This window comes from Heterodontus francisci, chromosome 8 (assembly GCF_036365525.1).
Source record: "Heterodontus francisci isolate sHetFra1 chromosome 8, sHetFra1.hap1, whole genome shotgun sequence".
In the NCBI taxonomy this organism is placed as follows: Eukaryota; Metazoa; Chordata; class Chondrichthyes; order Heterodontiformes; family Heterodontidae; genus Heterodontus; species Heterodontus francisci.
Genome location: NC_090378.1, coordinates 19,383,886 through 19,410,779, shown reverse-complemented (window position 1 = coordinate 19,410,779; position 26,894 = coordinate 19,383,886). Strand labels below are relative to the sequence as shown.

General features: G+C 40.7%; 1 protein-coding gene across 3 annotated transcripts in view; it reads left to right on the top strand.

Annotated features, from left to right (window-relative positions):
• gtf2b (general transcription factor IIB) overlaps positions 1-19,689 on the top strand; it is a 40,355-nt gene extending 20,666 nt beyond the window's left edge. For all 3 annotated transcript variants that reach the window (XM_068036722.1, XM_068036723.1, XM_068036721.1), the window contains exons 2-7: positions 6,427-6,533; positions 10,057-10,190; positions 14,122-14,268; positions 14,390-14,519; positions 17,620-17,901; positions 18,600-19,689. In XM_068036722.1, the coding sequence (XP_067892823.1) occupies positions 6,427-6,533; positions 10,057-10,190; positions 14,122-14,268; positions 14,390-14,519; positions 17,620-17,901; positions 18,600-18,733 (934 nt within the window). In that variant the 3' untranslated portion in view covers positions 18,734-19,689. The remainder of the gene's footprint in view (positions 1-6,426; positions 6,534-10,056; positions 10,191-14,121; positions 14,269-14,389; positions 14,520-17,619; positions 17,902-18,599) is intronic.
• The last annotated feature ends 7,205 nt before the right edge of the window (positions 19,690-26,894 follow it).

Sequence of the window (26,894 nt, the reverse complement as noted above, 5' to 3'; positions counted from 1 at the left end):
AGTCCTCTGGTCTGACCACTCCTTGAGTTCTGGTTGCTGGAGGCACAGCAGAGAAGAGAGAGCCATGAGATTGATAGTACAATAAGGTCTGAGTTACGAGAAAAAAATTGGGCTTTTCAGTCAGGAAAAGGTGTCTGAAGAGCAATCTTAGATGTATATAAGCTATTGGAATGGAAATTCTCCAATGTTAGTTTAAATTGAGAGTTGGACAAGGGAACACATTCACACTAGTAGAAAGTAAATTTGGGATTATCAGAGATTTCAACTAGTGATTAATGAATGAAAGACTACCAGGAAGAAGTAACACTGGTAAACCCCTAAAACCTCTTGGGCATTTGAATGCTGAGATAGCATTTTAGAATTTCTCTGGCTGATGAATTAAGATGAGCTGAATGGTCTGCCTTCAGTGATTTTCTTGATTTTTTTTTTACATAAAAAATCATTTTAATTTAATTTCTACTGGAATGTTAAATATTATCTCTTGCCTAAATGAGGATTAGATTGTGTTTTCCCCTTTCCTAGGACAAGGGGGGGGTCCATGAATGTATATTTGCAAAAGGCTCCCTCAAACCAAGTTCAAAAGTACTCTATGCCAGATTGTGCGCTTCTAATCAAATTGTGGTTTTAAACAAATAGTATTTAATTCCATTTTTGCAAGGCAATGTTAGTTGCATTTTAAAAGACTACTCATATTTACATAGCACTGCTTAAATTACATGCTGAGCTCTTAAAAGACTTGAAATTGCTTTAGTATGTAGCATACATTGTCTTTGCAGTTAATCAGAAGGTCACACAAAGATGATAGACCTGATATCTCAAGCTTTGATTGACTGCTAATTTTAGAGTTGATGTAAATTTGATAAAGGATTTAATGAAGCATTAGATATCCTTTGTTCTTCTTGTTCTTTGGGCCTCCTTATCTCGAGAGACAATGGATACGTGCCTGGAGGTGGTCAGTGGTTTGTGAAGCAGCGCCTGGAGTGGCTATAAAGGCCAATTCTGGAGTGACAGGCTCTTCCACAGGTGCTGCAGAGAAATTTGTTTGTCGGGGCTGTTGCACAGTTGGCTCTCCCCTTGCGCCTCTGTCTTTTTTCCTGCCAACTACTAAGTCTCTTCGACTCGCCACAATTTAGCCCTGTCTTTATGGCTGCCGGACCAGCTCTGGCGAATGCTGGCAACTGACTCCCACGACTTGTGATCAATGTCACACGATTTCATGTCGCGTTTGCAGACGTCTTTATAGCGGAGACATGGACGGCCGGTGGGTCTGATACCAGTGGCGAGCTCGCTGTACAATGTGTCTTTGGGGATCCTGCCATCTTCCATGCGGCTCACATGGCCAAGCCATCTCCAGCGCCGCTGACTCAGTGTGTATAAGCTGGGGGTGTTGGCCGCTTCAAGGACTTGTGTTGGAGATATAGTCCTGCCACCTGATGTCAAGTATTCTCCGAAGGCAGCAAAGATGGAATGAATTGAGACGTTGCTCTTGGCTGGCATACGTTGTCCAGGCCTCGCTGCCGTAGAGCAAGGTACTGAGGACACAGGCCTGATAAACTCGGACTTTTGTGTTCCGTGTCAGTGCACCATTTTCCCACACTCTCTTGGCCAGTCTGGACATAGCAGTGGAAGCCTTTCCCATGCGCTTGTTGATTTCTGCATCTAGAGACAGGTTACTGGTGATAGTTAAGCCTAGGTAGGTGAACTCTTGAACCACTTCCAGAGCGTGGTCGCCAATATTGATGGATGGAGCATTTCTGACGTCCTGCCCCATGATCGTTTTCTTGAGGCTGATGGTTAGGCCAAATTCATTGCAGGCAGACGCAAACCTGTCGATGAGACTCTGCAGGCACTCTTCAGTGTGAGATGTTAAAGCAGCATAGTCAGCAAAGAGGAGTTCTCTGATGAGGACTTTCCGTACTTTGGACTTCGCTCTTAGACGGGCAAGGTTGAACAACCTGCCCCCTGATCTTGTGTGGAGGAAAATTCCTTCTTCAGAGGATTTGAACGCATGTGAAAGCAGCAGGGAGAAGAAAATCCCAAAAAGTGTGGGTGCGAGAACACAGCCCTGTTTCACACCACTCAGGATAGGAAAGGGCTCTGATGATTAGATATCCAAATTAAAAAATATGCTGGAAATACACATCAGTCATCAATAGGTACCAGAGCAAAGATGCTGGAAATCTGAAATAACAGAAAATGCTGGAAATACTCAGCAGGTTGGGCAACATCTGTGGAGAGAGAAACAGTTAACATTTCAAATTGATGACGCTTGTCAAAACAAATTGTTCTGATCGGGTATTGGCCTGAAATGTTAACTTTTTGCAGGTTTACTGTGTTTTCAGCATTTTGTTTAGTTTTGGATTTCTAGCATATTGAGAAATTTTAACCACCTTTTTTATAGGTTCACATCCAGTTTGTTTTCTAATCAAATTTACCATTTAGATTTTGCATTTCACTGAGAGTAGGAGAATAACCTGTATGGCAAATATGCCATTTGTACTGTAAGTAGGAGCTGTCCTTCTGAAGTTGACTAAGACTGCTGAGTATTAGAAGAACTTTACACAGCCTCTTAAAGCCTGAGTTAAGTTTGTATCTGGTCAGTATGCATGATGCTGCTGACCTTTGGTGCAAACTGAAGTATTTTGTTCCATAGCCTTCCTTAATGAACCTCATGGCCATGTTTGAATTGGTCCATTTTTGAAGTATCTGAGGATTTCAATACACTGGTGTTATGAAGGGCATTAAATATATACAAATGTATTTTTGGAGATTAATAGTTCTAGATAAATTGGTTGAAACTTTTTTATACTTGACCTATGCCCACAATGTGCCATCTATACAGTTGTTATTTTGATAAGTTGTGTAATTGTGAAGAATGTTGAGGTACACATCGAACATGAAGTCCATGTAGAAAGTTCTCCAAAGACTTGAATGTCCAGCAAACTTTGGTATCCTGTGACTTATGCATGATATGACAGTAACCGGCCTTTGCCATTGATTGGAGACTGATCCCTTTGCATCCGGACAGGCATCAAGCAAGGCTGAGGGGTTGCACCAACTCTCTCCACTATTGACCGCTGCCTGGTCATGGAACTCATTCGTGGCCAACTCCCACAAGGGGTCGTGATTGAGTTTCGACTCGACAGGAAGCTTTTCAATCTTGGGCTGATGACCAAGACCAAGGGGACCCTCCAGCATACCCACAACTTACAATATGCCGATGACTGCAGTTGTGGCTCACACTGCAAGTGACATCAGACCACCCTTAACCCCTCCAACTCTGCATACGAAAGGGTTGGTCTCTCTCTCAACATCAGCAAGACCAAAATCCTCCAAGTCCTTCCCCAGAAAAGCTCTTACAATTCCAACTACTTTTTAGAAGTCATTAACACTTGTATCTTGGCAGCTGCCTTTCTCAAAAGGTCACCATCGAAGTAAAGATCCAGCACAATCAGTTGTGCTAGCACAACCTTCCAAAAATTGTGCAACTAGATCTTCAACCGAAATCTCCAAAAGGGAACAAAAGGCTTTAGTCTGCAATGCTGTTGTCACCACTCTTCTATATGGAAGTGAGACTTGGGTTACCTACCAAAGGCACCTGTAGGTACTGGAGAATTTCAAGCAGCGGTATCTCTGCAGGATACTCAGTCATGTGGGAAGACAGGTGAACAAACTCCAGCAACCTCACTTGAAGTTATTCCTCCAGCATTGCAACCATCATTATGTGCAATTGGCTTTGCTGGTCTGGACACTGCATCTGCAAGCCAAATAATCGGCTCCCGAAGCAGTTCTCTTCTCAGAACTTGAGGATGGCACCTGATCTCAAGGGGGACAGAGAAAACATTTTAAGGACTCTCCGAAGGCCTCATTGAAAAGGGGACAAATTGACATCAGTATGTGGGAGGAACTTGCCACAAACCACACAGTGCCTTATCCAACAAGCCACAACTCTCAGTAACAGAGCACAAACTCTGCTGCAAAGAGATGAAATCAGAAGGAGGGTTCAGAACCCTGGCTTGAGAACTCCCCACCCCTTTCTCGGCAACTCTTGTCCTCTCTGCCCAAAGACATGTGGCTCCAGGGTTGGCCTGCTGAGTCACCCGAGGACTCCTCATGAAGCCTTGCAGATACCATCCTTGTTTTCGAAGGACTGACAACAATCACAATAGGAAATAACTGTGGTTCACTATCATGCATACATTCTTGATATTAACATTAATGTGATGCGCTGTATATTTACAATCCATTTTACCCACATTTTTGTTCTGTTTGTCTCGGGAGTTGATGGGACACTGGGGCTATGGCCTTGTGATAAAGGGAAGTGAATTAACTGCTAAAATGTTAGATCCATGCATAAGCAGTGCCAATTAAATAAGTTGGATATTTTTATCTGATTTGTTCCTGTTTATGTAAATGAAGTATAATCTCCTATCATTTTCTAGATCTGGTTTAATATATTTTAGTTTGCTATAGATTAAGATAAACTTGGTGGTTTTCAATAAGCTGTAATTTGGACTTTAGTTTTCTTATGAATAATACTTTGTTTATACTGGCAATCAAACACTAGATCTACCTCAAATGTGGCAGATTCAATAATCGCAATGTGAGTACTTCTGAGGTAGTTTCCTATTTTGGACCTGTTGGGTATTTAGCAGTTTTGTGTTGTACCCCTTGCCACCCTAGGAACAAGTCTGGTGAACCTTCATTGCACTCTCTTTATGGCAATAATACCCTCCCTAAGGTCAGGGGGACCAAAACTGCGCACACTACTCCAGGTGCAGTCTAACCAAGCAAGACTTCACAACTACTGTACTCAAATCCTCTTGTGATAAAGACTCACATACCATTAGCCTTCCTAATTGTTTGCTCCACCTGCATGTTAGCTTTCAGTGACTTATTGACTAGGGCACCCAGGTCCCTTTTGTACATCTACACTTTCTAATCTCTTACCATTTAAGAAATACTCTGCACATCGGTTCCTCCTACCAAAGTGGATAACCTCTCATTTTTCCACATTATATTCCATCTGCCACATTCTTGCCCCCTCTCTAAGTCTGTCTAAATCCCCTTGTGAACAGCTGGGGCCCAAGCACTGATCCCTGCAGTACTCCACTAGTCACTGCCTACCAACCTGAGAATGACCTGTTTATTCCTACTCTGCTTTCTGCCTGTTAACCAATCCTTAATCCATGCCAGTATATTACCTCCTATCCCATGTGCTTTAATTTTGCTAACCAACCTCCTGTGGGGGAATTTATCAAAAGCCTTTTGAACATCCAAGTATACCATGTCCTTTATCAATCACCCTTTATCAATTCTGTTAGTAACATCCTGAAAGAACTCCAAGTTTGTCAAACATGATTTCCTATTCATAAATCTGTTGACTATGCCTAATCAGATCATTATTATCCAAGTGTCAAAACAAAAATTGACACTGAGCCGCAAGATATTGCACCAGGTAACTGGAATCTTCCTCCGGTATGTTTTAAAGAGCCTTTTAAAGGGGAGGTGGAGTGGTTTAGGGAGGGGAATTCCAGAGCTTGGGGTGTATGCAGCTGAAGGTATAGCTGCCATCAAGGCGATTTAAAATCAGGGATTCCCAAGAGGCCAGAAGTGGAGGTGCACAGTGATCTCTGTTGTCTGGCTGGAGGAGGTTAGAGATGGGAAAGGATTAAAATAAAGATGAGAATTTTAATTGGACTAGCAGCCAATACAAGTCAGCAAGCCTAGGGGTAATGGATGAGCAGAATTTGGTGAGTTAAAATATGGGCAACAGTTTTGGATGACCTCCAGTTTACGGAGGATGGAATGAGGCCAGCCAAGAGTGGATTGGAACAGTCAGGTATAAAGATAAAGACATGGATAAGGGTTTCAGTGGCAGATGAGCTGAGGCAGGGGCAGAGTCTGGCGTTATGAAAATGGTGGTCTTTGGTGATGGAGCAGATAAGTGAACAAAAACTAATCTTGGGGTCAAACACACAAGTTGCAAACAGCCTGGTACAGCCTTATGTCAGGGAAATGGGTGGGGGGAATGGAGTTTGTGATGGAGACTGTAGGCAATGGCTTTGGTCTTTCCAACATTTAGTTGGACCATCTAGTACTGGAGGGGGTGAAAAGCTATTGGGGGTAGGTGAGAATGTGGAGTTGAAGTTACAATCAGGTCAGCTGTGACCTTGTTGAATGGTGGAGCAGGCTCGAGTGGTCTACTCCAGCTCCTAATTTGTATGTCAGATGAGCAGTGTGACAAATTTGAGGTCGTGGAGGGGTAGAGAGGTGGTGAGGTAGAGCTGGTGTCACCATACATGTGGAACCTGATGTGGCTGAGGGGAAGCATGTTGAGAAATGGAAGCCATTGTAATTTTAATTTTACAATCAATATTTATGTTGATGCATTTTTAAGCCTTTTGATTTTTGTCTCCTTTTTAGTGGGGATCCATTACCCAGAGTGCAATGTCCAAACCATCCGGATGCCATATTGGTAGAAGATTACCGTGCTGGTGACATGATCTGCCCTGAATGTGGGCTGGTAGTAGGTAAAAAGTGTTTCCATTACTTTCATCGATCTATGTATTATATGCAAAATGTATGTGTATGTGCCTATTATTTCTTTTTGTCTTGTATCACTTTGCATTGATTACTATTTGAAATTGAGGCTGTTTTATGGAACTGAAAACTTATCTAAAATAACAATCGATTCCTTTCTTCATTTTAAAAGGAAAATAACTATGCCCTACTGTGTTTGTTTGTTCATTGTCCATCACCTATAATACGCTGTTATACATGCAGACTAGGGTGTGCACGCCTAAGCTGCATTGCATCTATTGACCAGCAGCCAAGTTCCTGACCTGAGCTGTTTATACTCTTGGAATTATCTAAACCACTGTCAGTTGTCCAAAGATGCATTTAGTTTACCAAACGTTACACGGCTACACTATTCCCTCAACACCTGTGGTGTTGCAGTTTCATGATTTGCATACAATGCACCTTTGAGAAATTGACCTGATTATTTTTAAATTGACAGTGAATAGGTAGAAAATGCAGGCTTGTACTTTACCTGTGAAGTTAAACTTATTGCTCTTCATGTTATCCAATGCTGTTTTCCCCATATTTACTGCTTGTACATCTCTTGCAACTGCTGTCTTCTGTTTGATTCCCAGTCAGATTTTATGCCCCTCGTTTCAGGGAGGATCAACTGCAATGGCATCTCTTCCTGTTTGCTCATAATTAACTCTGGGGTCCAAGAATCTATCCTTGGGCATCTCCTAGTTTTTAGTAACATCATCTGAGCACTCCATCAGGTTCCACACAACCCAGCTCTACCTCACCATCACTTCTTTCAACCCTTCCATCTCTGATTTATCACTGTCAAAGTTTCTTTTAACTAAACATTAGGACTGAAGCTATTGTCTGCAGCCCCCAACACAAACTCCATTTCCCTGGCCACTGAGGCTGAACTGGACAGTTTACAACCTTGGTGCCATATTGGACCCTGAGATGAGCTTCCTGCTACATATCACTCCATCACCAAGACTGCCGACTCTATCTCCATAATGTCACCTGTCTTTGTTCTGCTCAACTTTACTACAGAAATCCTCATCTTTGCCTTTGTTACCTCTAGACTTGACTATTCCAATGTTCACCTGGCTGTACTTCCATTTTTTCCACTCTTCAGAAACAGACATCCAAACCTCTACCCCTAACCTCTAATTCGTACCAAGTCCTGTTCACCAGTCACCTATGCTCGGTGACATACATTGGCTCGCAGTCCAGCTATGGCTCAATTTTAAATTTCTCATCTTTGTTTACATATCCCTCTATGGCTTTACTCCTCCAGCCCCACAATCCTCAGCTATCTGCTCTGCTCCAATTCTGGCCTCTTCCACATCCACAATTTTAATTACTCCACCATTTGTGGCTGTGCCTTCAGCTGCTTGGGCCCTAAGTTCTGGCATTCCCATCCTAAATCCCTCCGCCTCTCTACACCCCTCCTCCTTGAGATGCTCCTTTTAAAAACCTACTTCTCTGTCCTAATACCTCTTTTGGTGGCCTGATGTCTACGTTTGAGAACACTTCAGTAAAGAACCTTTTGGACTTCATTAAAGATGCTATATAAATGCAAGTTGTTCATTGCATTGCACCACTGCCTGCAGATGGTACTGCCACCATGAAGTACTGACTATAGGCAAGAGTTTGTCATGGTTTGCAAAATTCTTCATTCAAAATCTAACCATCTGAATGGGATCTCAGCAACCTACTGTTTTATTAAAAAGTGTTCTCCGTAAATAGAGAATGGAAATGCTCCCTAATGAGGAAAGTTTAGTTTTGAAATATTAAAATGATGCAGTGGGATTACTTATTGAAAGCAGGGGTATTGTGCTATCTTTAATCTATTTCCATGGGTGACACCAAATACTATAGCAATTATGAAGGAATTAAAAGATCTGGTTTGGACCTGTTTTGAAGATTTTTTTTTTTTCATTCGTTTTAGACTGTCGTGCTTTCCTGTAAATGCATTGTTAGGGTGTGCATGAGCATTTGAGAATTTACAGACTGTTTTTCAAGAAAATTGTAATAGTTTATATGCAGATCATTGGTAAATGACAATTTTAGTTTCAACTTGTAATCTGTTGATTAGTTTCTTGACATAAGATGCATTGGGGAATTTATATAAATAATGGAAGGAGGAAAGTTGAAAACCACACTTCTAATTTTCTAATGTATGTACTTTATGTCTATTTAGATGTGTTGGATTTAATAAAGTTGAACCTCCGTTGGCAGTTTTGAATAAATTACTGGCATTGGTCTGATATTTTTAAGTAAATTATAATTCCCAATGCATTTTCTCTTTAATAAACTGGCTGGATGTTTAAATTGAAACTCTGCTTTATGTATATTCTGATTTTTTTTTTTCCTTACCATTAGCTGTTTTTGCAATTTTGTATATCTTGGAGCTGAAGCCATCATTTTGGGCATGTTCTCGTGCAAGCTAGACTAAAGTTTTGTAATCAACACTAACAGAATATTCCCAACGTTGCTCTCTCTTTAATCAAACTTAAAGATGCTAAAATTTAATCCTCAATTGTTCGCTTCTTGTGCAATTAATTGGTAACTAGGTTTCTTTGCACATACGATTCCAGTGAGTGCACCATTTTGGAGATGTTCCCATGGGCAGAAAGAGAGATAGAGCTGTTCCAAACCAACCATTGATGCAGGCATGAGATCAAATCATCAGTCACTCTCAGTGCCTTTGGTTATTGGTGCAGTTGGCGAGGTGCAAGAATGAGTTACGACTTGGTGACTTTATTAAAACTGAATTGATTTTCCTAGCAAGGCTAGTGCAATCCAAACAGAAGGTCAACATCATAAAATGAACAGATTGCACATCTATTTAAAAAAAAATCTTGAGTCTGAGCTCCCTTGTCAGTTTTCTGTTGAATTTCTATTTTTATTGTCTCCTTATTTGCATAGTTTAATTGTAAATTCCTGTGCTCCAAATTATAATGAAAAGTACGTACATAAATCTCATCCTGCTAACTCCAGTGGAAGTGCTGCAGCACTATGGAAATGATAGTTTATGACTGGAATTTTGGAACTAAATTACTTCTGTGACTTGGCCCAATTATCATTTTGCTTTTATTCCTGCTTTTTGGGCACTAAGGGAATCAAGGGATATAGGGATAGGATGAGAAAGTGGAGTTGAAGTAGAAAATGAATGGCAGAACAGGCTTCTATTTTAAGCTCATCTGAAAACTGTGCACATAGTATTTCATGTGAAATCGGCTTGTACAATGTACAAATTTGAAAGGTGAACTGGGTCTAAGAGGTGTCATTTGAGACTGAAGCGGGGTATCTCTGCCACTATTTAATCTTTTGTAACACTAGGTAATCTAATGAGGGCTTTAATTATATTGAAATGTAACTTCTATGTATCTCCAGTAAGGGAGTAACATCACAAGCAGCATTTATGCCCATGTGACTCTTGGAGAGATGCTGTTTGGCTTGTTTAGTGTGATTTGGATAAAGTTTTCCTGCTAAGCTTGATATCTTTTTCTACAGGTGATAGAGTTATAGATGTTGGCTCGGAGTGGCGAACATTTAGCAATGACAAAGCAACGAAAGATCCATCTCGAGTTGGTGATGCCCAGAATCCATTGCTAAATGGTGGTGATCTGTCAACTATGATTGGAAAGGTAGGAGTCTGGTTTGACAAACAGAATAGGCACATAAGTTACATAAAGAAACAACTAATCTGTGGCATCTCTGCTAATGTTATGAAATAGTTTTTACGGTAGTTTGTGTTTCTAATGGAATGTTAGATTCCCCTATGCCCGCCTTTTCCCATTTCCTCATTTCTAAATATGTTGATCCCTTGCATGAGGAGTAGTTTCGCAGGCATTTGGTGTTTCTCTGTATCAATGGAATTTCAATTGTGGGTATTAGCAGATTCTCTTTTCTCCCTTCCTTTTTCCCCCCCCACGCCCCCCAAACTGCAACATCGACAGTATTGCCTACCTTCTGTAAATAAGAAGGCCAGACATATGTGGGGGAAACCCAGGAAGGAGACAGTTCATGTTGGATTCCCTTTTTATTAGATTGAATTAACGCTTTCATTGTATAAATAGTTTGGTCAAATTATTGGTTGTAGTAAAACTCTGTGGATCTATTAGCTATTTGGAATTTCAGAAAGAAAGCTCCTTAACAGGGGGGCTTTACCAGAATAATTTTTTAAAAAACGTAGCTGTATAGGACATTTCCAAGGCTGTCCTCAGGTTTAGTGACGACTTGCATGCAGCTGTGTGCTGTATGGGGTTCTAAACTGTTGCCACTAGCATCAACCCTTCCCTACCTACTTGCTCAAGCTGAAAAAGTTATACAGAATCTTAATATCTATTTTATTTGACCCAGAGCTGAGTTTCAAACCTTGTATCCTATCCTTTAGCCATTTTTCAGCTGAACAGCTCAACTTTCAGTAAAAGCTTTAAAAGCTTCATGGCCCCAACAGCTCCACGTTTCAATGGTCACCCTCCAGTACGAGTCACTAAGCCCTTAAAGTACTGTCTACTTGACGAGAAGTAGTTCAGGAGGGAGACAATATTTTAAATTTAGTCTGACATTCAGGCTAGTTCCTTGCCTTCTCTGAGTGGGGGAGGAGAACTTAACCTAAAACTATAATCTAAAATATAGCAATCTGTGCATAGATTCAGCTAAAGATTCTAGGTGTCTTTTGATATTCTCATCCCTGAAAGTAGTTCAACCCTTATACGCTACCTTTCTTGACGTGAGGCAAATATATCTCCAAGTACCTTGGCTTCTACTGCCACCTCCAATGATCATTTGGATGTGAATTCTGAACAAGGCTGTTTCCTTGGGAGATCATGGAGTTGTATGTCAATGTTCAAAATATCTCACTACTTTATTCTTTGCAAATAAGTCCTTTTCCGTTTGTGAAAGTTTTATGCAGTTCAATAAACTGGTCATTGCCAACAGCACAATATCTAACCTTCACTAGGTTGTGTAGTCCTGCTTTGCATGTTTTCCACATTTCCTCTACTTTGCTCTAAATCTTGGTGCAAATTAGGGCAATCTTTTTTTTCTTTAAAATTTGCATTGTAAGATCAAATTTTAACTTTGGTGTCTGGGGTGCGGAGGTGGAGGAAACTGGAAAGTAATTTGATAGGGTGATTCTTTTTTAAAAAGCTAACCTACTGGAATTGTGCTGATAGCCCTTGGAATGTGGGGTGACTTTCTGAAGTTTTTTTTAAAATGTTTGTTTACATAAAAGATGTACAGTAAGGATTGCAATTGACTGGTACTAATCAGTTTCTAAGGAATACCCATAGCAGGGTTCAGTTAAATAAAAGTTCATGTGAGGGACATTGCTCAATAAAAACATTGCATCCAATTAATTGCATGAATTTGTTACTATTGGAACTCTGAAATAAAAACAAAGTGCTGGAAATACTAGCAGGTCTGGCAGCATCTGTGGAGAGAAAAACAGTTGACTTTTCAGGTCTGTGACCTTTCATCAGTACTGGCAAAGGATAGAGATGTAATGGGCTTTGAGCAAGTGGTGGGGGAAGGGAAAAGAACAAAAGGGAAGGTGTGTGATAGAGTGGAGGGCAGGAGAGATTAAATAACACAGATGTCACTGCACCAAAGACAAAGGGAGTAGAAATAGTTGTAGTAAAAGATAAAGCATTAGTCCAGAGATGATGTGAATGGCAGAATAATGAACAGCTCTGTCCGAAATAAAAACACGATAGGAGAAATGTCCCTCCAGGTTTCTCTTTAAAGGATTACCTAGAGAGTCTGTCGATACAAGCAGTTCTTTTTATTTCAGCATCTACAGGGAGAGTCATCCTCGCAAACTCAAGCTGTGACTCTGCTGATGCATCGAACAGACAATTTATACTGTCACAAAGCTTGAGCGGGCATGTCACATTTCCATATGGCTCTGTTCCTTCCCCAGTCTCCTCTTTTTTAATTAAATCATTTCACGTGACTCTGTTCCTTCCCCTACAATGAAGAACAAGTTTCTGTTTCTGACTCATCTGTTCTGATGCAACATTCCACAACAGGCCTTCTGATAAGTGTTCCTTTTTCCTCAACTGAGGATCCACCCCCCCGCCCACCTCACTGGCAGGGCTTTCAACTGTGACACATTTTCCTCACCCCTTCCCCTCTCTCCCAGAACCGCGACAGGGTTCCCCTTGTCCTCCCTTTCCACCCCACCAAAGGATCATTATACCCACTTTCTGCCACCTCCAGCATGATGTCAGCATCAAACACATCTTTCCCTCCCCTGTCAGCATTCTGACGGGACCGTTCACTCTTCCATCACCCCGACACCTCGTCACATTCCCAAGCAATTGCAGGAGGTGCTATACATGCCCTTTAACCTCTCTCCTCGCCATCCTAGGCCCCAAATTCTCCTTCCAAGTGAAATAGCAATTTACTTGTACTTTCAATTTAGTATACTGTATTCATTGCTCACAATGGAGTCACCTCTACATTGGGGAGACCAAACGTAGATTGGGTGACCACTTTGCGGAACATCTCCATTCAATCTGCAAGCATGATCTTGATCCGGTTGCTTGCCATTTTAATTCACCACCATGCTCTCACCCACATTTTGTCCTTGGCCTGCTGCAGCATTCCAGTGAAGCTCAAACCAAGCTTGGGACAGCACCTCATCTTCTGATTTAGGCATTCTACAGCCTTTGGGACTGAACACTGAGTTAGCAAGTTCAGAGCATGACTGCCATTTTTACCTTTTTTTAAACCATGTGACTGTCTTCATGTTTTTGCTTTCAGACAAAGCTGTTCATTATTCTGCCATTAACACTTTGAACTAATGCTTTGTCTTTTACTACAACTATTACCACTGCCTTTGACTTTTGTTCTTTGGCATCTTTGTCATTTAATCTCTCCTGCCCTCCACCCAATTATAGACCTTCCCTTTTGTTCTTCCACTCTCTTCCCCTCCCCCTCCACACCCTTACACTTAGTCCGTTACTTTTCCAACCGTTGCCAGTTCTGATGAAAGGTCAGACCTGAAATGTTAACTGTTTCTCTCTACACAAATGCTCCTGAATCAACAATTTTAAAATAAACTTTAAAAAAAAAAGGGATTTGGTAAGTGAGATTGAGGTATGGGCAGGTAAATGGAGTTGTTTGTGTATTGGTAAAAGGAGGTAGGAATTTTTTATGCACTAGTGAGTGACTTTTGTTTGAGAAGTGAGCCTATTCTGAAGATGCTTTTTGAAGGGAAGCAGAGAAATTGAGCCTAGAGTACATTTTTAATATTGTTATCTCTTGCCCCACCCCACCTCACTTGTTTATAATCTGTGACTTTTCTAATATTTGTCAGTTCCGAAGAAGGGTCACTGACCCGAAACGTTAACTCTGCTTCTCTTTCCACAGATGCTGCCAGACCTGCTGAGTGACTCCGGCATTTCTTGTTTTTGTTACATTTTTAATAGATCGTGGACCAATATTTCACATTTAGATTGTGTCTGGAGTTGAGATTTATAACAAAGTAATTGATGCAGCTTGTAATTTTTACATGCTGTAGATGGTGTTTCCTTTTGTGGACGTTATTTGCTTTGCATTTCTTCGCAGGGTACTGGATCAGCAAGTTTTGATGAGTTTGGGAATGCAAAATACCAAAATCGTCGAACTATGAGTAGCTCTGACCGAGCAATGATGAATGCATTTAAGGAAATCAGCAATATGTCTGACAGAATAAATCTCCCAAGAAACATAGTTGTAAGTTCACATAGCCTTTGATTTGTCATGGTTTTGTTTCATTAATTTATTGCACATAAAATTTTAATATTGATAATTAAATGACCTGAACGTAATTAAATCTTGCCTTTTCACTTACTAGGATCGAACAAATAATTTATTTAAACAAGTGTATGAACAAAAAAGCCTAAAGGGAAGGAGTAATGACGCTATTGCTTCTGCCTGTTTGTACATTGCCTGTAGACAAGAAGGTGTACCACGAACATTCAAAGGTAAGAGGGTCTAGAATTAGTCCCAAATTATAGCACTCTTTTTCAGTTGAGTCTTAGAAATTTATTTTACAGCAAATAGTTGTCAATAGGATTTTTTCATTATTCCTGTGCTGTTAATCATAGAAGTTCATGCTAACAGTTTTTAATTAGCAGCTTTGAGCCAGCCATGGACACGAGCTGAATGCTAGAGAAGGGGTGAAAGTAACAGTTCTCGGCACCAAGGCAGCATTAGGCTGATAATGGCAGCAAGTTTGTGAAGTTCTAGGGGAAAACTCTGGTGACTGGAGATATACCCATCCCAAAGAAAATGCTTGTGATTAGTAGAAGCCGGAGGTCATCAGATAAGTTTTTGACCATTCTAGCTTCAGTTGCTTGTGAATCTCTTTCTCAAGGTCAGAGGTGGGGCTGTTTGCTGATGATTCTAGTGTTCAGTCCCATTCACAGCTCCTGCAGTAATAAAGAAGCTCATATTTGCTTGCAGCAGGACCTGGCAAGCCAAGTCTGGATGCCACCCAAGTGGCAGGTATTCAGGCTGTCTCATAATCAATGTGCAAAAGAGAACCTAGCCATCTCCCCACTTTACCTACAATGCCACCACTGGGAGTATCATTGACCAGAAACTGAACTGGCTGAGCTGTATCCACACCATGGCTGTAAGAGCAGGGCAGTGGCTGGGTCATTGTCTGATCCTTCAAAGCCTCTCCTCCATTTGCAAGGTTCAAGCCAAGACTCCAGTGAAATACACACCACCTGTCTGTAGTGGTGCAGCTGTAAACACTGATTCCAATGTTCAGTATCGGGGATATAGCAGATTGGTCCTATCACTGGACCAAATAATCCATTCTTTGCACTGCTGGCACATTGTGGCTGCAGTATATACAATTTACAGAATACACTGCATCCAAGGTTATTTGACAGTACTGCCTCTGAGCTCTCGAAGAAAGACCAGAGTAGCGATATTGTAAGGACCCCTCACCATCCTGACTTCAATTATATATAGCCATTCCATCATTATTGCTGATTCATAATCCTAGAATTTGTTACTCAACATTGTGGAAGTGCCATCATAACCAGACCACAGTTCTAGAAAGTTCACCACCACTATCTCAAAACTAGGGATGGCAATAAATGTGACTTTGCCTACGTTGCCCACATTCTAAAATTTTTTAAATGGTGGGAAGTCTACTGAAGTACTAACCTCCTACAGTATCTAATATCAAAGTAGTGCAAAAATGTGCATTTATGTAGTGCCTTTCCCATCCTTGAGACATCCCAGTGTGCTTGAGAGCCAATTAAGTGCTTTAGAAATGTAGTCCCTGTTCTGTAGGCAAAAGCAGCAGCTAACTTGTGCACAGTAAAGTCCCACAAGCTGCAGTGAGGCATATGACCAGGTAACCTGTTGCTGGTGTCAGGCAAATGTTGGCCAAGACACTGAGACAACTCTGCTGTTAGTTGAATAGTGCTGTGGGATATTTTACATTCACTTGAGGGGGAAGATTGAGTTTCAGTTCAACGTCATTTCTGTAAGTTGGCTCTTCCAACAGTGTAGCTGAGGTGAATGTGTTGGCACTGAGCCAAGGCTGAAACTGGTGTAATACAGGTTATACAAGTTGTATTAGCTTGCCCCCTATTTCTGGCTTTAACTCTTTCCCTATAACAGTTTTGGGTTTGAAATGTGAAAAGGCCCATCAAGCCCATTCTCTCCAGATCAACAAATTCTAGAACTAGGATACACTGCTGAGCATAGACGGTCACCTCTCCTTGAGTTGCATATTGATCATTCATTAATCATGCAAGGCTTGCAGCAAGAATGAATTGACCTAGCTTTTGACACCTGGCCAGAGCTTGGAAGGGGACATGGGTGGTGGTCTGAGTTAACACTCTTCTTTCACCTCTAGGACCTGGATTTAAATCTAGAAAGCTGGGATAGGAGTCTGTTCTCTGTAAGGGCCCTAAAGTGAAATCACTTTGAGCCATCTCAATCCTGTACTCAGTAGGTATGTGTCTACAGAACAAAATGTTCCTTCGTTTAGCACTTACTGGCAGCTTTGCTATGGTGTTAAAAATGGAAATTGACTAGATATTTGGGTAGTGTATAAGGAACCTTTACTCTGCATTTAAATCCATATTTAACCTGTTTGCTCGATGTGGATGCAAGCGTTAAGTGGAAGTGCTCCATTCCATAATGCCTGCTTACCTTGAGAGCAAAATTTTATCCAAAGAAACTAGAACAAGGTTGAGGATTCCTAATATATTCAGGTTTTTAAGTTGCTTTAACAATATAACAATACAGTTACTCAATGTGGCCATACCTTGGAATACTGTCTCGATATGAACATTACAGATGAAGATGGAAACTAGAGTTTTTAAACATGGCTGGTTAACGGCATTTTTTTGCCAGTTATATAGTATATATCAGTGTAAGCTAGACAGTTTATTTTTGGCAAGGTGGTGGGGAGAGCAGATGAGTGCACATCTGATTTCCTGTGTAGGGTCTAATACCTGTATATAAACCATAGGTACAAATAATTTAAAAAAATGAGAAATTCAGTGTTGGTCTAACTCTGGCAGGCTCTCACTTCAGTGAGAAGGGATTTCCCTGTCCTTTCCAGTCCTGTGGAAAATTCTATGTTTGGTGTCAGCTGGGTGTTTTGCTGGCAACCTAACAAGTAGGTTTTTGTTCTAGTCTTGATTTTCAGTGGTTTTAATGAATTTGGGGCTGTTATGACTACACTAGTCAATTGAACACAATGTAAGGCACATAAATACATTGGGATGCTGTCAGGCAGTAACTGTTTCTTTAAATGTTGATGTATAATCTTGTGTAGCTCATATTAAATCCTGAGTAAAGCTGTCCATGCTGAAATTACCATCTTGGTTTGTTGTCAGTAGTTAAATATTGGGCAGGATGGGTAGAGTGATGGACCATCTTCCAAGTGTTTGGAAATTGTTACTGGACAGTTTTAGTTTAAATAACCTGAACTTTAATTTTTCCTGAGTCATTTAACACTCCCACACAACTCAAACCTTTGGCATTAGCAGCATCTTTGCTTTTTGTTGGTCTATACTTGTTTCACTAACATTTCTCCTTCGCTATTAGAAATTTGTGCAGTGTCCAGGATTTCGAAGAAGGAAATAGGCCGTTGCTTCAAGTTGATTCTGAAAGCTTTGGAAACCAGCGTGGATCTAATCACTACGGGAGATTTTATGTCCAGGTTCTGTTCAAACTTGGGGTTGCCTAAACAGGTACAAATGGCTGCAACGCACATTGCGAGGAAAGCTGTGGAACTGGACTTAGTGCCTGGCAGGAGCCCTATTTCTGTGGCTGCAGCAGCTATTTATATGGCATCGCAAGCTTCAGCGGACAAAAGGACACAAAAAGGTATTTAGTCTACTAACTTTAAGGGCATTTAAGTGGTCATTGGATAGACATATGGATGAAAATGGAATAGTGTAGGTCAGATGGTTTCACAGGTCGGTGCAATATCGAGGGCCGAAGGGCCTGTACTGCGCTGTAATGTTCTAATTCTAAAACCTAGTAAAGAATAATCATTTTGAGTTGGACCTAATGTAACAGTCCTGTAAAATAACGGACCCTGGAGATGGGAAATGCAGGTGCACTGAAGATCAATCCACTTCTTTTTCCCTAACAAAATTATTCTGGACTAATTGGCCAATGGTGTTAGGTCATCTATGAAACAGTTTTTAAAAAAAAAAATGATTTAATGCTCACATAATGAGATGTTGGTGAGAATCTCCCTTTGAGCCATGTTCTATTCCTCTTGCAGTGAGGGAATAGTGATGAGAATAAAGGTTCTGAGTATCTTATTTTCTGTTTCCAAACTAAATGTAGTGTTTACTGATTTCAGATAGGGGGGGGAAAAAAGCACTTGAATTTGCCCCCCCCTCCATGTGCCCTTACATTTGGATGTGATGTTTTGTAGAAGTTCTTGGAAACTGGTGTTCACAAGTCTGGGCATGTGGCCCATGGTGCCCCACCCCTTTTTTTTGGCAGGTGTGTGTTCACTGAGCTTAGTGAATTCAGAATCTCTAATTGGTGCCTTTTTTCTCCCCCTGCAGAGATTGGAGACATTGCCGGCGTAGCTGATGTCACAATCAGGCAGTCCTACAGACTCATCTATCCACGAGCTGCTGATCTCTTCCCGGCTGAATTTAAATTTGATACTCCGGTCGACAAACTGCCCCAGTTGTAAATGGAACCAGCCTACTCGCAATGTACATCATTTGTGTTTTTAATTTAAAAAAAACACACCATTCCCCTACAATGTTTGAAATACGTTAATTTGGCCTCCTGATTTTTTTTTTTTTTGGAACCCAGCCGAGAACCAATGAGGCTATGTAACAGCAGACTGTTATGCTGTGTCAGAGTACAGCACATACATTCCGAAGCTGAATTTCAAGATCGTTTGTACTTGCCAGATAATTTGTATATTTGCAAGTGAGGAATTTATACTTAACCAGATAATTTGTATATAATGTGCAAATTGGGGATATTGTGTTGTGAAAGGCTGCTGATAGACTGACTCATATTTACAGCTTTTTCTTTTTGCTGAATTAACAACTTGTAATTTGGCATGCCTGTATTCAGGTTTGCGATGTGTGGTGTCTTAAGTAAATGACCATTTTTCCTTTTTGTTTCTTTATCTACATTGACTTCTTGAACTTCAAAATTGGTATTTATTACTAAAATGGTTACTAAGCTTTGAAAATTGCACTTGTTACCAGCTAGTAGTTTGAGGTCTTCAAGATAACTTGTAGGTTCTTTAGTTTAACATAATTGAACTGCATTTTTGTTTTGTTGAAGGTTTTTTGTGCAGTAAAAAATTAAAATGTGTAGTATTTATGTTTCCATAAAGCTATGAATTGCTTAGAGGAAATAGTTGTATAATGGTTTCACTGAGAAGTACAAAGTGTTTGAACAGAGTACGTCAGAAATGAAGTTGTTTAGGGGAAGATTTTCTAAAGAAGCAGCTCCATTTTACATCAGTGTTATATATTTGAAAATCATACATGTTACTCCATTCCTTTTAAGTGGCATACAGGAGATCTTTTAATGACCCATTAAAGGAGTAGTTAATGAAATCTGTAGATGACTTTGTGATTTGTACAGATAGAAATTAATAAATCTAAATGTTTCATAAAATTACAACTGCCAAGTGCTATTTTTTCCATGAAACTTGTGCTCATTAATTATGTTTCTCTTAACTTAGCCGGCACCAACTGGCTGTGCCCAAGAAAAAACAGGTTTGCATATGGCTTAATAGGTAGCCCTTAAAGGGACCACTGTAGGCTGCAACCAACAAGAGAAGTGTTTAAAGTATAATTGAATGTGGAGCTGGGAGGAACACTCCTGTTCCCCTCAGCTGCAGATTCAAACTATGCAGACCATTGATAATTTTCTTCTATTCCCTCTACCCTCATGATCCCAGTAGACTGTTACATAACCTTTCAAGTTACTGACCACCACTACTCTCCTTCCTGGTTAGCTGAAGCAGAAGATAAACCATGATATTGAATGACAGAAGGATCAATGAGCTGTATAGTCGTCTACTCCTATTTCTAATTATCTCCACCCTTACCCGAACCCCTGTAAGGGCTTAGTTGAGTGTTGCTGCTGGCGGCGCAGAAGACTGATCTCGAGTCCCCCTCTCCAGTGAATTGCCTGGGAAAGCCTATTTGGTGGCCACAGCATGATGGAACCCAATTTTGTGTGGTCCAGCCTTATCCAGGGAGTATTCCCTGCTTGCCTTATTTGGACATGCTTAAACAGGCTTGCAGATTTGAGTCCTACAAATTTTGGAGGAAGTGCTTCAGTTTATCAAGTGTACAACAAATAACTGAAATGAGGATTGTATAATCTCTTCCTCTACCTCTTCCCAAATTAAATACATTCCCTGCCTGGTAAATGGTTCTGAGCTGTTGTCAGTGCATGCCCTGATTGCAGCCAATGATTGTCTTTTTTTTTAAAGATAAGATTTCAAAGTTTATTTTGGGGTGGTAATGCCTAAAAAGATGAGGACAGTAGTAAGAGATTAGTACAAAGTGGCTCTTGTTCAATATCTGGCAGGTTTGTTGAACTTGTGCTTTTAAACAACCAAGAGGAGATATTGTCAAATGAAGCTTCTGCATGGATTCTTTGATTTCAATACCATCAGTATGAGGCAAGCAGTTGGACTTCAGGTCACTGACCCGAAACGTTAACTCTGCTTTTTCCACAGATGCTGCCAGACCTGCTGAGTGGTTCCAGCATTTCTTGTTTTTATTTCAGATTTCCAGCATCCGCAGTATTTTGCTTTTATATAAGCAGTTGGACTTTCCTGATTTGAATTTTATTTCTTTCATGGGGGTTCTACTGAAGTCTGGCATCAATCTGAAAACATTGCTAAGAATTCAAGAACAATGGGAAGAAAAAGAGGAGCTTTTGAGAAGTTGCAGTAGTTTTACTACAGTATTGCTTACAGGCAATCTAGGCTGGGAGCAGCATTACTGGTGTGAAGATGGAGCTGGCGTGGGACACGAGGGCAGAGTTGAGGATGAGATTGTATGAGGTATTCGACAACCAGAAGTGGCAAAATCCACAAGTCTATGCTGGTTTTTTTTTTTTGTAATGGCATATTTGCATTTCTTTATTCTAAATTTGTGTTTGTGATTGAGGAAATAGGGATGGGATTGATGCTGTATTTTTGGATGAAAAATTAGAATTGGTATCAATTTCAGGGTGAGATTCCTAGTGCCCCATCTTTGCTGAATGCTTGCCAGCTGCCAAATTGGAAGCTAGTGTCCATGGCCTGTGTGAAATGGTTGTAAGGCTGAGCCTGCTTTTCTGAATTTTTCCAGGTTTACAATGGCCTAACCAGTAGTCCTTAACAAGACTGCTGGAACATGCTGACAAAGTTGAACTGTTTTACACTTGCAATTATGTGGAGCCAGGAGTGCTGGTTGATGCTCCTTAAGCCCTTGACTGTCCACAGCTCGCCTGTTTTATGCAATTTCCAGTGAATCTTTGGCCGATGTGTTCCAGTTACGTCACCCATTTGGTGCCGGTTTCTAGTGCTACAATAATTCCTTGCAATTTTGGTGCTTCAATGGAGCCATGGGCATGTTAGCTGTTGTCATTTCCTGTTATGCCTATAGGTGAGCTCCTAATATGCTTTCCTATTTTAATCTGAATAATGAAGGCATTGATCCCTATCACACCAGCTAACTAGCACTACCACCAGATGGGGCTGTAGGACCACTGCATCATCAGGGACCAACAAACATGAGCTGCACCACCATGTGCATTTATCAACCCTGCTCATCTTCCCCTTCCACAAAATAAACCATTTCAGTTTAAAACTGAATTTATTTGCTCTTCCATCCTGCTCTTTGGCTCCTGTTTAACTCTTCTATCTGTTTGAAGGTTCCCTCTCCGTGCCTGCCAGTGTCAGCCCCGACCTTCAATCTGCTCCAAGCCATTCCAATCTGCCTGGCTGCTCACTAAACACTCACCCAGCGACTGCTTCTTGTGCTGCAGATTTCTAGAACTCCCCTTGCTGCTGAGCCAGAGCTCCAGTCTGCAATGCTTTGCACTCTTGGGCCTTGCTAAGAGAACCATAGCACAATTACTCGGTCCTAGAGGAGCTTTTGCATAGCCTGCATGCTGTTCACAGCCATCTTCCCCTTGCTGCCCTTAAATGATATTTTATCATTTTTTGTTTTTATGAAAATAGAAGAAACTATGTAAATTTTAGGTTTAATTGATTTTTAAATACATTATATTGTCAGATCAATTTTCTATTAAAATTTAGTTCTGAATAATTTATTTTTAAATACAAAAACATACTTTCAATCTCTTTACAGTTTAAAAAAATATTATATAGGTACTTGATAAATGCAACAAGATACTCCATCTAATGCCAACATTTAAAAAGAATGTCACAAACATTACTTTCCACATCAATTATTTAAACGAATAAGTTGCCTCACTGCCTTTGTGCAAAACCATGGGATATTTAGTGTATATAAAGAGCTGGTATGTCAGCATTTGTAATAAAGGAGGTAAAACCTTTTGTCAAAACAACCTTTTCACTTTGGAAGCCAACAGAACTGTTGTGTGGTTTCAAATATTTTCTGTTGATTTCCAGCATTTCAAATTCATTTTCCTCTATAGATGCATAATTTTCCATCAGTCATGTTTTAGTGTGATCTTAAAATATGGTTTCCTTCAAATATTGACTGTTACTATTAATTGCCTGCTGTTAATGCTGGCTAACCATTTCCATTGCCACATTATTCTCAGGAGGGTAAGACAGAGCCTACAAATACCGAATCCTGGTGTGTCTCATGAATAGTTAGTTTTCCTATGAATCATTCAAAATCCACCATTCAATTTCCCAGCTCCAATAGTAATTAGTGGTTCCATTTTTCAATTCATTCACAGGATGTGAGCATCGCTGGCAAGGCCGACAGTTATTGCCTATCCCTAATTGCCCTTGAGAAGGGCGTGGTGAGCCACCTTGAATCGCTGCAATCCATGTGGTGTAGGTACACCCACCATGCTGTTAGGGAGGGAGTTCCAGGAATTTGACCCAGCCATGAAGAAAGAATAGTGATATAGTTCCAAGACAAGATGGTGAGAGACTTGCAGGTGATAGTTTTCCAATGCATCTGCTGTCCTTATCCTTCTAGATTGTAGAGTTTGCAGGTTTGGGAGGTGCTGTCAAAGAAGCCTTAGTGAGTTGCTGCAGTGCATTTTGTAGACAGTAGATGCTGCAGTGGTGGTGGAGGGAGTTGATATTTAAGGTGATGGGTGGAGTACAAATCAGGTGGGCTGCTTTGGTTTCAAACTTCTTGAGTGTTGAAGCTTCACTCATCCAGGCAAGTGGAGAGTATTCCATCACACTCCTGACTTGGGCCTGGGTGGTGGAGAGGTCTTTGGGGAGTCAGGAGGTGAGTCAATCTATTTGCTCACTAGTACATTGTTTAGTTATTTTATGAATGGGTCAAATATTAATTGGCTGTAATTTCAACATAACTTGAACATCAAGCATGATAGTTTTGTTGCTACTCCTAATGCAATGGAAACAGACTGTTATGACCAGGTGAGAAGGGTATCTAGGGGTCCTTGTAGGAGACTTTTCTCTCTTGGGGTTCATGTCTTCAGTGGATTCAGAGGCTTGTGGGGAAGAGATGAGAGCAGACAGGAGAGGCTATGGTGAACCAGCCAGGAGAGATCTCAGTACAGGAGCATTCTGCTTTCTGCCCAAACTCTGCAAATTCAAACAACTCAGTTTGCCCAGCAGGTTAGTCATGTGACTAGCTGGTTTGACCATGTCCGTTTGTGTCTTTGGCCATCTTAGCAGTCAACCTGGAATGCGAACTCTCCCACTTTCAAAAGTCCATTGTGGGTTGAATGTGTCGGGGAATGGCTGCTTTGTCCTTCCAGACACTGTCTGTTAATATGCAAATGTCTTTCCAGCCACAGCTGATCTGTTTAACAAGTCCTTTCTTCATTCCAGTAACAGTTTAAAATTAATGTTCATGACAAAATTCATGTGCTTTATTCTTGACAGGTGGGGACCTAGCATGACGCTGTGTAATACTGTTACATTAGTCCTGTAGTTTTGCCCATAGTTTAAAAAAAAAAGTCTGTAAAATCACTCCTGCTCACCTCTCCAACTCCTTTTTAAAGATACAGCTTGCATTCATGTAATATATCTTCCATAACCTCAGGATCCCCTGAAGCACTTTATAACCAATTAAGTACTTTTCTTTTTAAATGAAACTGCTGTTATAATGTAGAAAATGCAGCCAATTTGCACATAGAGGATAATGACCCGATAATCTGTTTGTGATTAGTTGTAGGATAACTACTGGCCTGGACACTGGGCAGAATTCCACTGCTGCTCTTAAAATTAATGCCATGAGATCTTTACGGTCTACCCGACGGGGTAGATGGGGCCTCCATTTAACGTCCCATACAAAAGACAGCATTTCTGACAGTGCAGCACGCTCTCAACAGTGTACAGAAGTACTTAGATTTTGTGCTCCAGACTCTGGAGTAGAATTTAAATCCCCAAGCTTCTGACTCAAGGTGACAATGCTACCACTGAGCCACAGCTTACTATGAATATCACTTCACATGACAATCCTTTAAAGAGGTGTTTAATCTCTTACCATTTTAAAGTCTTTCAGTACACAAACATCAGAGGCAACAGTTTGCTGGGTTACAGGTTGTGCAAGGACAACAGATGTGAAACGTGGGCACACAAGGCAAAGCTCGGGGTATGTATCTGGGAGGAAGCAAGAGGTTGAGGTTGATTCTTGAGAGGGAAAGGACTAGCCTAGGAAGAAGATTAGCTTTGAGAACATAATGGCCTGGGAACACTGAAGTCTGGTGGGAGAAGGTGGACTTTGAGGTGGCTCGGGATCCGGCAGTACTCTTGAGGACAGGCTTGGTGCTTGGAAGTCCAAACAACATATCCCCCTCTCACCTTTCCTGCTAATTACCTCTTACCCAGCATTTTCTCTAGTGGAACGTGTACTTTAAAAGGAATATTGAGGCATATAATTGAGAACACTCCTAAATAAAAATTAATTTCTAATTAGGGCATAATATCATTTGAACCCCAAAATAGCATTAATTCAGTTATAATATAAAACACAATTTCACTTATTCCATTCCCATGCATCAGTGGCCCCAATATATTGTACATTGTGCGACATCAAACAGCATGATTCTGAATCAGCTCGAGCACTGCCACAGGAGGGCCGCTTGTGTGAGCAATAAAGTGAATAATTAACAATCGAGGCATCACAAATTCATGAAAAGCATCCAAGAGTTGCAAAGACAAACTATTGGCTTGTAATGACATCTAGACTCAAGTCCATGGAAGCACTACCTCAGTATTAATCAGACCCCATATATTGTTAGAATTCAGATAGTTATTTTTAAAAGAGTGGAAAAAGTGCAGAGAATAACAAATGTTTTCAAGTTTTAGATTATTAAGCCACCAAGCTAAAGAAGCTGCAAATATAGGTTTGGGGGAGGGAAATGGAAGGGAAGAAACATCAATTTAATTCCTAAACACTTCAACTGGAATATTTGCAGCATTAGCTGGAGTCTGGGTCAGTACCTTAAAATAGCTTGATGAGACTTAATTTGTAGAGGGACATTGCAGTGCCATCTTTTCATCACCTGCAAAATAGCACTTGCCAAATATCTAAAACTGTGTCCTATTTCGCTAATAATGTCCTGTGCTTCTATTATTCCAATCTGGCATACACCTTCAGTAGCTCTAGTTGTAACATTTACTCTCTACATCAGTGCAGTTTTTGCACCATTACTAGTCATATCATAAATACAGCCTAACCCCCAAAAAGAGAAGGTAGGCCCAGTCTTCGTTGCTCTGGACTCAAGCCAGGGGCCTCATTCCAGATATATATACAGTGCTGGTGCAAGATGGAAACTTTAACACCGATGTCAAATTTATGCTGTAGTATAAGTCCCCCTTTGAAACTCCGTGGAAGGGAATGTTACAATATTAGCATGTAACTCTTTCCTCTTTACAGCAGTGCCTTTCAGGTTTTTCTATATGGGATCCACTGCCCTAAAATGTCAGCTACCCGAAAGAAAACAGCATCATCGTTGTCGCAGATACATGCACGAGTCCTAATTCAACAAATACAGAAATCTAAACCTCATGAACCTCCTAATGTCCAAGAACACTCGTTTCAAAACAGTGATTCATAGTTATGGGAATCAATCCTGGGTCCTTGCTGATTTGCAAGGCTCAGCAACTCACTTAATCAACTAAGCAAGCAGGTTGGGAGGAGGGGCTGAGGTGAGGGCCTTAGAAAAGACAATCTTTAAACTGCTTAAACTTAGATGTTAGTGTAAATTTCTTCTCATCAAAAGCTGGTTGAACTTATACTCCATCTATCATCTGGCCACTTGCTGCCTGCTATCAACTGTAGCTGCAATTAATTGATTGAGAAGCACTTTGAGATATCTTAAGAACATGAAAGGCACTATATAAATGCAGGTTCATCCCTTCTTGCTGAACATCAGTAACATGGAATCATATTGCATCATTGAAATATAAAGCACTTCACATAATTACATTTGGTGACCATTAGGCAATTTCTTTTTACAAATTAAAAGTACACAGCAAAACAGCGACAAGCACCACAAACCGCTCCAATCAAATTAATAGAACAGAGGATAGGGGAGAACCATAACAGCAATGGAATAAGTTTTTCAGCTACTTCAAGTGAGGGCCATTGAAAGATTCTCAGGGACAGGTTAGAAAGGACTGTCAGAGTTACTCCATAAGTACCTTGAATACTACAGGCAGATCTAGATATACTGGG